Source organism: Pseudochaenichthys georgianus, chromosome 21, assembly GCF_902827115.2.
Source record: "Pseudochaenichthys georgianus chromosome 21, fPseGeo1.2, whole genome shotgun sequence".
NCBI classification, from domain to species: Eukaryota; Metazoa; Chordata; class Actinopteri; order Perciformes; family Channichthyidae; genus Pseudochaenichthys; species Pseudochaenichthys georgianus.
In genome coordinates this window covers 27,753,106-27,769,104 of record NC_047523.1, presented here as the reverse complement: position 1 = coordinate 27,769,104, position 15,999 = coordinate 27,753,106, and the positions used below count along the sequence as shown (strand labels likewise).

Here is a 15,999-nt window from a genome sequence, read left to right as displayed (position 1 = left end):
TGGTTAGAGGATCCTGCTCTGTACAGGCTACAATCAATGAATTTCCTAACAATGTAATTTAGTTTCTTGCCATAAACCATTACATCATGTGAAAATACATTTGTGTGGAAAAGAAGCCGTAAAGATGGCTGTATTTGGAAAAGGTTAAATCTGATGAAGTACTATTTCTCCAACTGGCTTCGCTCCATGAATGCAGTAAAGTACCTCTCTGACCTTTCCATACAGCAATACTCTTACCCGTATATTCAACTCAAGGTACATAAATATTTCTTTATTTACAGTTCAGAAAAACTCCATTCATATAAAAAATAGCAGTGTACCTATGTACAAAGTGCACCTTCTGAATGGATGTGTATCTTAGTGAACGTGGAGAAGATGTGTCAGAATTAACTACTTGACATAAAAGCTGCTTCACACATGGCAGATATTTGTTAGCATAGCAACAGACCTTCCCCAAACGGAATTCAAAGTTGTATCATTCAACAACAAAAATGCATTATTTAATTAAGGTCACTAAATTAAAAAGTCACAATTTGCTCCACATTTTTTGAGAGACTTAGGACATTCCTGGCATTCCTGATGTCACTGATCTCCCTTCTTAAATGCAGAGGGAAATAGGAGAAACGCTCCAGCAGTGCTGGATATGAGCTCCCTCAGTTGTGGTTGAATTTAAAGTTGAAGGGTCCAGAGCCAAATGGATTGAAACCCTGATAGCCTTGATGGAAGTGCTGATGGTGAGGACGACCCTGCTGGCTCTCTGGATCCATGGGGTCCTCCCCTTGGTCAAACTTGGTTCTCATCTCTAGGAAAAACACAACGTATCAGAACAGACAATTCCACAAAATAAAAACCACATATTCATTTTGAATAAGAAATCAATCCTTCTAGGAGTTAGAATTAAAAGAAAACGCAGTGTCTACAGTATATGCACTCGGGTGAAAATATGTACATCACAGGTATTTGGCTAATTCATTCATTCATTCCAAAGCGACTAACATATATTCAGTACTGTGGGCAATCCCCACAGGAGCAATTTGGGGTGAAGTGTCTTGCCCAGGGACACACCGACATGCTGACTGCAGTGGGACTCGAACTTGCTATCCCCTGATTCAAAGTCCAGCACTCAATCCGCTGAGCCACAGCATGAAATTCCATGCAAACCCCGTACCCCCCTCCGCTCATCAGAAAATGTCGTATAGCACGGTATAAGGCTACTAAGCGCCAGAGCACGCTCCAAAAGTCTTTTCAGAGACAGAGCGTCTTTGGTGTGAAGGATATAAATGAATTAGGGAGGACACATAAAACACAAAATATAGGCCTTTATAATTACTATGGATACCTGGATGCATGGCCTGATTTCAGTTGAGTTAAATTCAGGAATTAAGCAAAATTGCAAGCTCACATTACTAATGCCCCATGTGGATTACTGCGATGTGCGATTGCTAATTCGAACTGCAAAGAGACATGGGTGTGAACTGTAGTGTTAAGATGCAACCTGTGAATAAAACCAACTACAAATATGACATTGTATTTTAGTGAAATGAGGAAATTAATAGTGGTAACATTTCCACACTAGGACTGCCTATAGTACTATACTCTTACTTCTTTCTGTAAGATGTTTGAATAAAACTATTTACTGAAGAAATGGATGCCCAGTAGCGAAGAAAGTAGCGAGCTGTTCACCGCAGCCCCTCGGAGGCCTGGCATTTACCGGAGACTGCCAGCAGAACTTTCCACCGACTCTGCAGAACACACAACTTCTTACCTGGGTCAGTGAGAACCTCTTTGGCCTGAGCGATGTCTATAAACTTCTTCTCGGCCTTCTTCTTTTCTTCTGGTTTCTGGAAGTTGTCAGGATGCCACTGTTGTGCCAGTTTCCTGTAGGCTTTGGTGATCTCCTTTTTCTGTGCATTTCTGTGACAATGAGAGGGGGGGGGGATATTTACTATCAACACAAGCTGGACCTAATAATGCTTGACAAAGAGTTGGGGTTAGAAGGCTTTCTTAAAATGTAATACAAGTTAAATTGTCAATTGTACATTTGTTTGCAGAGCAACGGTTGTTATACAGTCCCAAAAGAAAAACAAATACATTTCTGAAGCAGCCTTGCAAAGCAACCCATTTGTCAAAGAAAATGAATAAGAAAAACCCCAATTATTCTCATATTGATACTTCCCGGAAATAATTCCCTGTCTGGAAAACACCTATTTAAAAAGAAATCCAATAACCAAAACTGCAGTGCCCACCTCTTCACTCCCAGGATCTTGTAGTAATCCCTCTTGTGGGACTGTTTGAGAAGTCGCTGAGCTTTCTCCAGGCCTTCTTTTACCTGCCGGTCGTTCTCGCTGTGTTTTGAAGCAGTCTCATAATCCTGAATAGCTGGAAAATAAAAAGGGAGGACATAATAAGTATTGCTTTCTCCTCCAAAGCAGCTAATGGGAAGTTAAGTATAGTATTACAGTACAGTAGAATGAAACACAGGACCTTTAGACCTCATTGTAGCAAGCATCCATGCTGCTAAAGTGTCTATGAGCAATGTTCAGGGTCATGTTGTGTCTGAGCCTTCAATTAGATGATAAACCAATCATAATTCTCACAAGAATGTACATGGATCAGCTAACAATAATTTAATTACATTTCAATCTGTGCCTTCATTTCCTCAATTTAGCTGTTGTGACGCGGACATTACTGTGACACAAGTCTATACAGTATCTACTTCCTTTTACAAATGATTTTGAATGCTGGCACTGCATTTATGACTAATAGTAACATTAAAACACTTTGCAGACTCACCAATAGATGATCTCATCACAGGAGACTTGTGTTTGTGTTAGCATCCCAAGAGAAGGCTAATAGTCAACCCAGTCTCACGGCATTTGGTGTTATAGTCACGACATTTAATCTATTGATTCGTGTTCACCAACACGATGTTCCCCTTTTTTTCGTGTCACACAGAACGATTTTGAAAGCAATGTATTTCTATTGGTAAAGAAATGGGGCTCAGAGCCTCAGGATACTGAAATCTGTATTTTTTTAAATCTTTTTTCCTTCTAATTTGTTATTCTTTTCGAAATAACACACTGTTATTTACTCACCAATAACACACAATTATCCTTGTTTTTATTTATTTGCTTAATTCCATAATCTCTGGCTTTTTTGGCATCCGTCAGGAACTGAATTTCAAAATAAAAATAACCGGAAACAGACGTAGCATCATTGTGATACACAGCCACTGAACTGATTACCCAAGATCCTCAGCTATGGTTTAAGCTCGCTGATTGGATGTTTTAGCCGCAATGCATGTATATATATGGTGTTCATGCCATATCAAATTCAAATTCAAAGTCATCACATAACGGCATTGTAATACATGGTTCGGCTGCATTACATATTACAGATCTGCCGTAGTTCTTTATTTAGAGAGCCCTGATGAGAAGACCTTTGGAAAAACTGGAAGAAATGCCGCCGAAACTGAATACTTGACTTGGATCATAAATATATCAACAATTAAACAACATCTTTAATTTCTCTTCACACAATACGTCTCCTTGCAGTATCAACACTAATTCGGCTGACTTTTACATTTGATCTAATTCGTAGATAGGTTATATTTACACCATAACGGTGCACAGCTGATATAAAAGGACTGTAGTTTTTAAAGATATTACTGATTTTCTTTGAATATAAGAATGTAAATACTGAGTCTGAAATAGTATAGCAATATGCTGTAAAATTATGTGAAAGCATGAATAAAACTACACATCTTCAGATGGTGTACATACATAAGTGTCCTACACTAATAATACAAAGTTATTATGGCTGTGTGTACCACCGCCTAGTGGTTAAAGCACGTTATTGAAATATTGTTTTTATGTGTTATATTTGATGAAAAAAAATATGAAGAGTACATACTTTCATAGGGGGAAAGTAGAAGGTCTGTGATAGAAATATAGAATATAAAAAATCAAGAAGATACTATAAGTGATCTCTACAATAAAACAGTTTAGTGCAGGATGTACAAAGATATTAATAGGAGGAGGTGCAAAACAGAAACACCAATTAACCTTTATTTAAACATTCAATAATACTTTAGATTAAGGTCTTCTTTTAAATAAGAAAAAAACTTTGGGGGTATCTATCTACAGATAAATATTAAGCCTGACAAAGTACTTAACGTCTAATATATTGCTTTCCTGCAATGTTAACTATGTTGAAGCACTTATTTTAACTGATATTATACACATGAATTATACTCTTATGTAGATAGTATAAAAAAAGTGCAGAATATGACAGTTTAATGGTGGAGGTATACACACATATTGATAGATGTCTTGTAATGCACTGTTGAGGAACCTGTGACCCAAGATTTTCATTCATTGCATAACTACATCGTAGTTGTGTATATGATATGTCAATCAACCTTTGAAAATCTTGAAAGGGATGTGCAAAATAGCCATAATATACAGTCTTTAATTAACTAGTAGAGAATAACGAGTAATGAATATACTTTATTACTCGTTTCCATTCATGTCAATTGCAGATACATGTTTAGTCTTCTCAAGCACCAACTATCAAATATCTCTCCTGATTGTTGGCACTTGAAAATCACCTTCCCTGAATTTTACTCCGGTGTAACTAAAGTCTGATTTAAGGGTTGTTTATATTTCACATCATTAATCAGAATCTGCAAAGTAACTCAAATAAATGTAGTGGAGTAAAAATACCAGGTTAACCTCTGAATTGTAGTGGAGTAGAATTACAAAGTAACAATGAGCTGTCATGTGGGTATATATTAATGCTGCGCATTATGGACACAAGCGATTTTCACCCATTTATTAATTATATGTTTTACATTTGATAACACCAATGTGTTTAATACTGGCAACTTCTAATTGTGGGAACAACGAAAACGTTCAGTAGAGACGTCCCATAGAAAATTTTGCGAAACACAATAGCCAGCATGTGTAGTTCTTGGGGGGGGCGTTCGATTCCAGTTTTGGATAGTCTGGCGTGGTTTTGTTCCATTTCAAACAGCTGTTTGACGCTCGGCGTAACCTTGGCGCACTGCCACTCCAACATCCAATCCCAGAGCTTGAAGATTAATCACAGGGACTGTAGTCCTAAACGATAGCTGGGGATTATGGGTAGTGTAGTGTCTTCGGCCATCCTAAACTCAGAAATGTTTTTCGGATTTGATACGGCATTAACACCATATCCCTACATGCATTGCGGCTAAAACATCCAATCAGCGAGCTTAAACCATAGCTGAGGATCTTGGGTAATCAGTTCAGTGGCTGTTTATCGCAATGATGCTCGAAATGTCCCTTATAGGCCTACATCTGTTTCCGGTTATTTTTATTTTGAAATTCAGTTCCTGACGGACGCCAAAAAAGCCCGAGATTATGGAATTAAACAAATATATACAAACAAGGATAATTGTGTGTTATTGGTGAGTAAATAACAGTGTGTTATTTAGAAAAGAATAACAAATTAGAAGGAAGAAATACAGATTTCAGTATTCTGAGGCTCTGAGCCCCATTTCTTTTCCTCACAGATGACAAAAAAAGTCAGACATTATACAATTTAAAATAAAAACGATAATCGTGGCTTGATATTGAGTAAGAACATGTTTTTATGAACCCCACAGCTTCCGGTCTTGGTGATTGGCTAATGGTTACACAAGCCAAACAATTGTTATGACATCATAAAGTGGCCAAAATCTGATCAGCTCATTTTCAGACAGGGTTTTATATAGATGGAGCAGGACAAAAAGTGAGCGAATCTTTTTTCCTGAAACTTTCAGAATCTCTTTACATAGAGGGGACACATGTTTATGTATGAAAGATATGAAAATGTGTATTTTGCATAATAAGTGACCTTTAAGACAAATAACTGCACAAGTTTTGCATTGAAGGAGGGTCTTTAAATCCACTGTTGAGGTTTTCTGAGACTGTTGTGATAAAGATGTGATTATCTATAGTAAAGTAAGATATGTACAATCAGCTGTAACTGTCAAGAAAAACATGTACAGTATTATTAGCCCTGGTTGAAACATATTTTTACTTTTAATAAAACACAAGTGTTGCTAGAATCATTGGTATTATAGACTTTTTCATCTCCACCTAATGAAGCGATATGCCCAACGTAGCATTTTCGACCATTACTTGTGTCCTTCGTAAGGCCATCCCTGGAAATCCCTCTTGCTATTAAGGAAACCACTTTCTTCATCCTCACCTTCAGATCATGTTGCTGCAGCTCCAGGCTGTTTGTGTGCACACGTGTGTGTGCTTTGAGGCTTAGAGGCGTACTGAGGTGAATTTAACACCCATGGGTTCTGACACTTTAAAAGCTTACATGAGGTCTAGGATTCCACCTGCTGATGCGTTCATGCCATGTAACGACAACATACAGTGTGTTATTTCTCTCTGGGGCTGACCGGCCAGGAGTGATGGTGATAGAAATGGACGGTGTATTGGGCATTTGTGTATGCTTTCTTTTTAAAAAATACGATATGTTAGGCAGTTGCTGTGTCCGCTCATGTAAAATGAAGCTAAATTCACATTTATTATTATAAATTATGGAACGCTCTGCCCACACACCTACGGTCCGCTGACTCTGTAGACTCTTTTAAAATGTCAAATTCCTGTTTGGGCAGGTGTTTGGGTAACTTGTGTGATTTTATTCTATGTTCTTATTGTGTATTGTGTTCTTATTGTGTATTGTGTTTTTATTTCACAATGTATTTGTTTTTAGCACTTCTTCATTCGTATGATATTTTAATGCTTTGTCAAGCAGTTTGTGACTATGTTTGAAAAGCACTTACTTACATATTTGTGTTCTAAAATATATGGTAACATAATATGGGATGGATACAGTAGTTTACTGATTTTATCAACTAAACTACATTTCAGCTTGTGCCTGCGACGCTCATCATGTTGGCTTTGATGATTTAGTAATGTCTCATTTATATTCATCTCTATAGAAAATCCATCTACTTGGAATAAAAATGTTGCTTTAAAAAAAAGCTCCACATCAGACAAGAAAGCCAGAGGGCACAAAGTGCACTCTGGCTGTTCTGTATACACCCCGAGTCTGGCTCTTTCCTCGCCTCTACAAGTTTGCTATTCTGGTGATTCACTCCGTGCCACAATTGTAAAATCACACAAAGTCGTAGTTTAGCACTTATGAACATGAACACTTTTCCTGGTTTCATTTTAACTGGGTTAATTTCTTCCCAGATAATGTTAAATTGTGAACAGCAAAACCATTTTAAGATTGAAAGGAGGAGAGCTACTTACCTAAAGTTAGCTAAAGTTGACTAAATAAGAGAACAGTTAACTAACTCAATGCGTTACATTATGATGAGTTACATCTCCATTTGTTAAAAATAGATGATCTTGCATGATGCGTCTCAACGGTCTCAACATATTTACTTACATAGGCACTGCGATGTGGGAAGGCTTACACTACATTTCAGACTTTATCAACAGATAAACATAAAATGCAAGCAGGGATTTTGAGGAAACCATATTATGGCTGTTGGCACGGGGGTAGAAGAACATCATGTGAAATAACGGCATGTCATTGTCACCTGTATGTATATACAGTGGGGCAAAAAAGTATTTAGTCAGCCACCAATTGTGCAAGTTCTCCCACGCCTGTAATTTTCATCCTAGGTATACCTCAACTATGAGAGACAAAATGAGAAAAATAAATCCAGAAAATCACATTGTCTGATTTTTGAAGAATTTATTTGCACATTATGGTGGAAAATAACATATTTGGTCAATAACAAAAGTTCATCTCAATACTTTGTTATATACCCTTTGTTGGCAATGACAGAGGTCAAACGTTTTCTGTAAGTCTTCACAAGGTTTTCACACACTGTTGCTGGTATTTTGGCCCATTCCTCCATGCAGATCTCCTCTAGAGCAGTGATGTTTTGGGGCTGTCGCTGGGCAACACGGACTTTCAACTCCCTCCAAAGATTTTCTATGGGGTTGAGATCTGGAGACTGGCTAGGCCACTCCAGGACCTTGAAATGCTTCTTACGAAGCCACTCCTTTGTTGGCCGGGCGGTGTGTTTGGGATCATTGTCATGCTGAAAGACCCAGCCACGTTTCATCTTCAATGCCCTTGCTGATGGAAGGAGGTTGTCACTCAAAATCTCACGATACATGGCCCCATTCATTCTTTCCTTTACACGGATCAGTCGTCCTGGTCCCTTTGCAGAAAAACAGCCCCAAAGCATGATGTTTCCACCCCCATGTTTCACAGTAGGTATGGTGTTCTTTGGATGCAACTCAGCATTCTTTCTCCTCCAAACACGTCTAGTTGAGTTTTTTACCAAAAAGTTTATTTTGGTTTCATCTGACCATATGACACTCTCCCAATCCTCTTCTGGATCATCTAAATGCTCTCTAGCAAACTTCAGACGGGCCTGGACATGTACTGGCTTAAGCATGGGGACACGTCTGGCACTGCAGGATTTGAGTCCCTGGCGGCGTAGTGTGTTACTGATGGTAGCCTTTGTTACTTTGGTCCCAGCTCTCTGCAGGTCATTGACTAGATCCCCCCCCGTGTGGTTCTGGGATTTTTGCTCACCGTTCTTGTGATCATTTTGACCCCACGGGGTGAGATCTTGCGTGGAGCCCCAGATCGAGGGAGATTATCAGTGGTCTTGTATGTCTTCCATTTTCTAATAATTGCTCCCACAGTTGATTTCTTCACACCAAGCTGCTTACCTATTGCAGATTCAGTCTTCCCAGCCTGGTGCAGTTCTACAATTTTGTTTCTGGTGTCCTTTGACAGCTCTTTGGTCTTGGCCATAGTGGAGTTTGGAGTGTGACTGTTTGAGGTTGTGGACAGGTGTCTTTTATACTGATAACGAGTTCAAACAGGTGCCATTAATACAGTTAACGAGTGGAGGACAGAGGAGGCTATTAAAGAAGAAGTTACAGGTCTGTGAGAGCCAGAAATCTTGTTTGTTTGTAGGTGACCAAATACTTATTTTACCGAGGAATTTACCAATTCATTCATTAAAAATCCTACAATGTGATTTCCTGGCTTCTTTCCCCCATTTTGTCTCTCATAGTTGAAGTGTACCTAGGATGAAAATTACAGGCCTCTCTCATCTTTTTAAGTGGGAGAACTTGCACAATTGGTGGCTGACTAAATACTTTTTTGCCCCACTGTATATGCTAACCAAATTAAATCTGGAAACCATTTAAAATACATTTATCACACACATTGATCTACATGTTTTGTTTATTGTTCTTATTTAAATTCAAAGTCAAAGTAGATCTGGTGATGAACAGAAAGATTACATTAAATGGGGATTTAATTGGATATGAGCATCCATCCTTTATTTGACTGTACGCTGCCTGACAGCATTATCTTTGGATGTTTACATAAAAATCCCATTTACATTTACATTTACTTTCACAATGAATTTTTCTGCAGGGTTATAAGGACCCCCTGTGTTAGACTCCTGCCATGACACCCCTGTACAGTGAAGTAGAGTTATTACAACCTATTTGCAGTTAGCTGGTTGACTAGCTGGAACTAATGCTGTCTGATTGAAGCAGCCTTTCATGAAATCCTCCCTTCATAAACGATATAATTGTTTTGGGTTGAAATGAAAAATGTTTTACTGACAGGTGTTCTATTATTTCATCCGCCCAACTTATATAATCAGTGAAGACTAAAAAAAGGAAACGGCTCTAAAATGATCACACAGTTGAATAAGCACAGTCTTAATAGTTTCATCAAAACACTATAACATCAATGACCGTAGGATGTATGTATTACACTGCATTAGGTATAACCAGGTGAACCTAATAAACTGGCAACTGTGTGTAGATTTCAGTAACTTCTTGAATATCTCTCATCACAGAAAACTTCATAATATAAACAGTCAAAACGGGGGGGGGGCTATTAAAAGATAGAAATGATATTTGGTGTTAATAAATTAATACACTTTGTTTGCAAAAATATGCTATTTTCATTATTTCATTATTCTGTCCATATAGTGCCCATGGACTTTGTCAAGTGAAATATTCCTAGTAAAGGTTAGTAGACTCAGCGGCATTAAGTGTGCTCCTTTAAGTGTGGATATGTAACAGATTGACATTAAATGAACTACATACAGTTACATGTGACAGGCTTACCTTCTTCATACTGTTCCTCCTGGATGTAGGCCTCGGCTCTGTCTTTCAGCACGTTGACGTTCTCCGGGTCTGATTTGAGGACTTCGCCGCACACTGAGACCGCTCTGCTGGCCTGCTGGCCCTGCACAACACGCCAAGACAACACGCTGGTTAGATGGGTTATTTAAAGTCAAAGAGTGAGGTAATGCATCTCATGGAAGCAGTAAGGGGTCTTACCTGAGCCAACGCATGACACATGCGCTCCTTGGCAAGGAGAGATAAACGGTGCACGTTGGGCTCGGTCTTCATCACGGCTTCATATTTGCTCACTGCCTCTTCATACCTGGAAGAGCAGGAAGCAGATGGGTCTTTGAACAACGCTGTGTTACACTGTTGATACGGCAACATGGATCAGTGCACCCACAAACATCATGTTATTCGCTGTTTAGTATTCTGAATATAAAATCATATTCATGTCACCTATGACACAACATCTATTCACAATAAAATGGGATTTGCATGCTTGTTTATAAAATCTGAGCTGAGGGAGAGGAAGCAGTAATTTTGCAGCTGATGCAATACATGGTATTCAGAGATGTTTTGTATTTACAAGGATATTTCCACACACACACACACACACACACACACACACACACACACACACACACACACACACACACACACACACACACACACACACACACACACACACACACACACACACACACACACACACACACACACACACACACACACACACACACACACACACACACACACACACACACACACACACACACACACACACACACACCACACACACACACACACACACACACACACACACACACACACACACACACACACACACACACACACACACACACACACACACACACACACACACACACACACACACACACACACACACACACACACACACACACACACACACACACACACACCTCTGCTCTTGGATGAGTTCCTCTGCAGACCGGATTTGTTTGTTGAGCTTCTTGACCTGCTTGTAATGACTGTAACACTGTTTGTGCTCAGGATCAAGCTTCAGGCACTCGCGCACCTCACTGCAAATCAGACGAGAGGATGAGGGTCATAACATGACATTTCTATATTACCTGATGTACGTGCAATATTACCAACTCATAGATAGATAAAATATAACTAACACTTAATTGGAAATATAATTCTGCCATGTTTTATTCTTAAAGAAACACTAGAAATAAAGAAGTTATCTCATAATCACACTTTGTGAATGCTAGCTCTTACTATCCTGGTCACAATGTCTGATATTGATAAGGTGTCACAAATAAAGGAGCAGTCTGCAATTGGGTCTTACATTAGGGACATCTCATGGTCTCCAAGATTATAGTAGATGATGCTGAGTTTGTAGAAAGCCTGGGTGTTGTCATTCTTTAACTTGGATGCAGCTTTGAGGTCACTGACGGCTTTCCCCATCTCTCCCATTTCAATAAAACACTCTGCTCGCATCTCACGAGAGGTCACATCCCAAACGCAGGTCTGTAACAGGCAGATGATATCTCTTACAAACTACTGTACAACTCAGCAGCAATGATAACACAGACAATGTCATACGTTCAGGAAAATGACGCTACGCCAACAAGATAGGTATCTTACCTCAATGATAGTGTCAAGCTGGGCGGCAGCTGTCACATAATCCTGGCTACTGTAGCTCCTGTGGGCCTGAGCCACCAGTCGCTGCATTTCATCCGACTTTGTCAGCTGACTTTTGGCTTCTCCCTCCTCTCGGTCGCTAGGGCTGGAGTTCAGCTGGAATATTGCACGGCAAGACAATAAATTACCTACTTGTTGTCAGGATAAAATAAGTGAGACAAGTTAGAGTGACTGTGGAAAATTGTATTCAGTCCTTAACAACATATTCCAATTTGAGGTTCTTCCTTTGCTTTGCCACTTCAAAGCATTGCTTATCACAGCATTAGCATCCCTAAACCAAACACCTTATAACCATCCTCATCATAGAGATCATAATATTTATAAGAGCAATCACATCTAACTACATAACTATGTTGCAAATGTATTATCTTTTCAATTTACACACGGCATCTATTGCACGTCTGTCCGTCCTGGGAGAGGGATCCCTCCTCTGTTGCTCTCCCTGAGGTTTCTCCCATGTTCCCTTTAAACTGGGTTTTCTCCGGAAGTTTTTCCTTGTACGATGTGAGGGTCTAAGGACAGAGGGTGTCGTATTGTCATACTGATATTCTGTACAAACTGTGAAGTCCACTGAGACAAATGTAACATTTGTGATATTGGGCTATATAAATAAACATTGATTGATTGATTGATATCCTTTACAATTGAACCTGGGAACCCTTTAAGTTTTTCCTGCTTAGAAAAGTGTAATACCTAAATGTGCATTAAGCTTTGCCAATGATGGGGCCGGCTGAAGGACAGCACTCACCTCTTTCCAAATGCTTTGACATTATATCTAAAAATATTGCCCATGTAAAACTATAAAATCTCTGAATGGTCTCTCCTGAAAATGTGTCTCTTTGCCTTCTGGAGAAGACAGTAAGACAGGACTAAGACTTAAGCTTCAGACATATTAACACATTTTAGTTTCTTAATTATGTTTATATGTCTGTTCAATAAAAATAAATATGAAGGAAAGGCCCATCACATGCCCTTGGCACAATGTGACACATACATTCACATCCTATTCCCTTATGGAAGATAAACTGAACGTTTGCCTGCACCATTACCTCACCTGAGAATACTGCAGCTTTAAACTGAATCCAAGAAGGAATAGTAGATATAACAAGGGCATGCACAGTATGTCTTCTGGGAGTGTTCTGTGTAAATATGGGGATGCTAAAGGAAAATACATTAGCATGCTCCAGGCTTAATCCTCAGCAAGCACCTTAAAGATCATCCCTGAGGGCCTAAATCAGTGTTCACTGCCAATGTACTTATAATCCACTTGTTTTTAAATAGCATATAGATGCAGGGTATCCCTTTATATAAAGTCTTACACGGCCTATGTTTTCACTTTCTAGTTTATTTTAAAGACTGTTAAATCCATTCAGCTTTTCAATATGAGGTTTTCAACCTCATAGCACAAGTGTACAATATAGTAAAAATAAATAATACAAATAAAGTGTTCACAGTTCATAATACAGAAGTCAACCTCAATATCTTCCACAACAGTAAAAATAAAAATGGAATTAACCTTATTTCAAATCGAGTAGAACATATTTTACATTGAGTTTTCATGCTTGAGATTAGTTTCCCTTTAACATCAGGAAAGAGTTCAACACTGACACCTCCTGGTGATCTCTGCTTTTACACCAAATTGTTACTTCTTAGTGTTGTTGCTGTGGAGTTTAAAGTGGACATTCCTGTACTTACCACTGTCTTAAAGTCCCTCTCTGCTTCATCAAGTCCTCCCTGCTTCAGGAGGAGATTTCCTCTCTGGAGGCGTGCCTGTTAAGATAGGGGGAGGACATGTTTTGCATAAAGTACAAATAGACTTATCACCACAGCTGACATTACTGGCCAGTTTCCCAGCACAGCTGTGTGTCTTAACTATTTGCACATATGTATATTGTAAAGGCAAATATACCAGTTTCTTCCAATTGTTTGATTAAACCAATTGCTCGCACAGTTCTGCATTCTGCAGTTTGAATTGAAGCTGTGCAAATATGTAAAACATATAATTTCAGACCAACTGAGGTGAAAATAGAAACTTACAGATTTGAAGTCTGGTTTGAGTTCAATAACTCGGCTCAAATCTGGCAGTGCAGACTTTGACTTCCCCATTGCTAGAAACACTGTGGCTCTCCTGTAGTACGCCATGTAGTTCTTGGAGTCTCCGTCTGACATGACATCGATGAAAACATGGTTTAATCATATTCCCTGTTGTACAAAAATGTTACACCTTTTGTGCGTAAAGAATGTCTGCTACTTACCCACAGCAGCATGGAAATGAGAGAGAGCATCGGCTAGCTGGCCAGCAGCGAGCAGTTTCTTTCCCATCTCCATATGGTTGTCCACACTCCCATCCCTGCCACATTTCACTCCTGAAAATAACACACAATACTGATATCCTGCCAGAGGTGGAAGAAGTACTCAGATCTTGTACTTAAGTAAAAGAGAGTAGGACTACCCTCTTACAAGTATAGGTCTTGTAATCAAAATGTTAATCAAGTAAAAGTTCAAAAGTATTAGCATGAAAATATATTTAAACTACCACAAGTAAATGTGTTCATTATACAGTACACAATAGCCCATTTCATAATAATATATAGTATATGTTTTGAATAACTATTGATGCATTCAAATATTATCAAAGCTGGTAAAGGTGCAGCTAGTTTGAATTCCTTTGAATATTGCAGGGTAGATTGTGAATTTTGCACACTAAAGTCTTATTTAAGTGTTAATTGTATTTCACATCATTAAACAAAATCTGTAAAGTAACTGAAGGTATTAAAGGTATTAAATGAATATGTATTGTAGTGGGGTAGAAGTACAGAGTAGCAAAACATTAAATTACTCAGGTACAAGATTCTCAAAATGCTATTCAAGTACAGTACTTAAATCTACTTAGTTACTTTACGCCACTGTATCCTGCAACACAATACGGAGCATATTGCCACAGAGCAGTAAGTACAATACAGTTCTCCATTCTTAATGTATTCATGTTCATTGCCTCTGACATGCGGTACCATTTAGAATAAGTCAGTAGCGTTGAGTGACAGAGAGGTTACTTTGACATGTAGGCTAGGTTAAGCTAGCTGTCATACTTTGTGAGTTAACGATAGGTCAGCTTACACAAAGACAATAACATTAACAAGCTAACGTTGCAAAGGTACAATTGATTGTTCAATCACGTATAGTTTAAACGTTGTTTAACTAATCAGCTAAAAACGACAACAACACAAGTGATAAGCTAGCTCAATGTTAGCCATCTGATATCGATTTTACTAGCTAACGTTACCATTGACATGACTATAAACAGTTTGAATACAAGCAGGCTGTCTAAACTTTGTTCAAAGTGATATGCTAGTTGCCAAGTAAAGTATAACGTTATTCAGCTCCTTACCTTCATATCTCAGGTCAATCAAAACAAGAACATATGGGATGTAAGTCAGTACTTTGTGAGCAACATGGTCGATGGAAACCATGGTTAGATGTGCATCAGATAGGTCCAATCCCGCTATGTAACACACACTTCAGCAGATCTTATTTTAAGTAATGTCTCACTTAATTCTCCACAGTCCCATGTGTTGACTGCTATTGAGCATTGCTTCTCCAGTCCTTTCCCAGTCACTCACAGTGGGGCAGCAAACCAAAGCGGCCGGTCGTGGGGGACTGTGATTGGCTGGATTGTTTAGAAAGCCCCGCCCACCTCTGTTGGTTCAACTGCGAGGAGCCACGGCAGCACAAGATGTCATCATTTTTTGTGTGTATTTGTGTGTGAGAGTTGGGTTTACTACATTTGTGGGTCCCACTCAGGATCAGGTAACTGTTGTGGGGACCAATATGTAGTGATGGCGAGATGAAGCCTTATGAAGCTTTGAAGCCAATTGGTTCGCAAAAGGGTTCACTAGACTGTAGGGTTCATGTTCACCCTTATTATACATCCATGGGTTCACCTCATGAGGCTTCATGAACACAAACCGCCCTGTTGGTCAACGTGTGTAAAACAGGCAGATATGACATCTCAACAGTGTGATCTTTCTTATACCGAGTTCCCAATGAGTAAAGCCTTAGAATAACTCTAAACACCGAGCATGAAATCATATTTTCATGCGATCAATATTGTACAGGCCATAAGACTATTAAACACCAG

General features: G+C 39.0%; 1 protein-coding gene across 1 annotated transcript; it reads right to left on the bottom strand.

The window, feature by feature from the left end:
* Positions 1-256: 256 nt before the first annotated feature.
* On the bottom strand, positions 257-15,488 carry dnajc3a (DnaJ (Hsp40) homolog, subfamily C, member 3a). Its single transcript, XM_034110134.2, has 12 exons — positions 15,250-15,488; positions 14,117-14,227; positions 13,899-14,023; positions 13,557-13,631; positions 11,805-11,957; positions 11,506-11,687; positions 11,114-11,233; positions 10,386-10,491; positions 10,170-10,290; positions 2,247-2,379; positions 1,766-1,914; positions 257-802 (listed from the first exon to the last, which is right to left on the bottom strand). The coding sequence occupies exons 1-12, from the start codon at positions 15,329-15,331 to the stop codon at positions 654-656; spliced, it is 1,506 nt and encodes a 501-aa protein (XP_033966025.1). The 5' UTR covers positions 15,332-15,488; the 3' UTR covers positions 257-653.
* Positions 15,489-15,999: the final 511 nt, after the last annotated feature.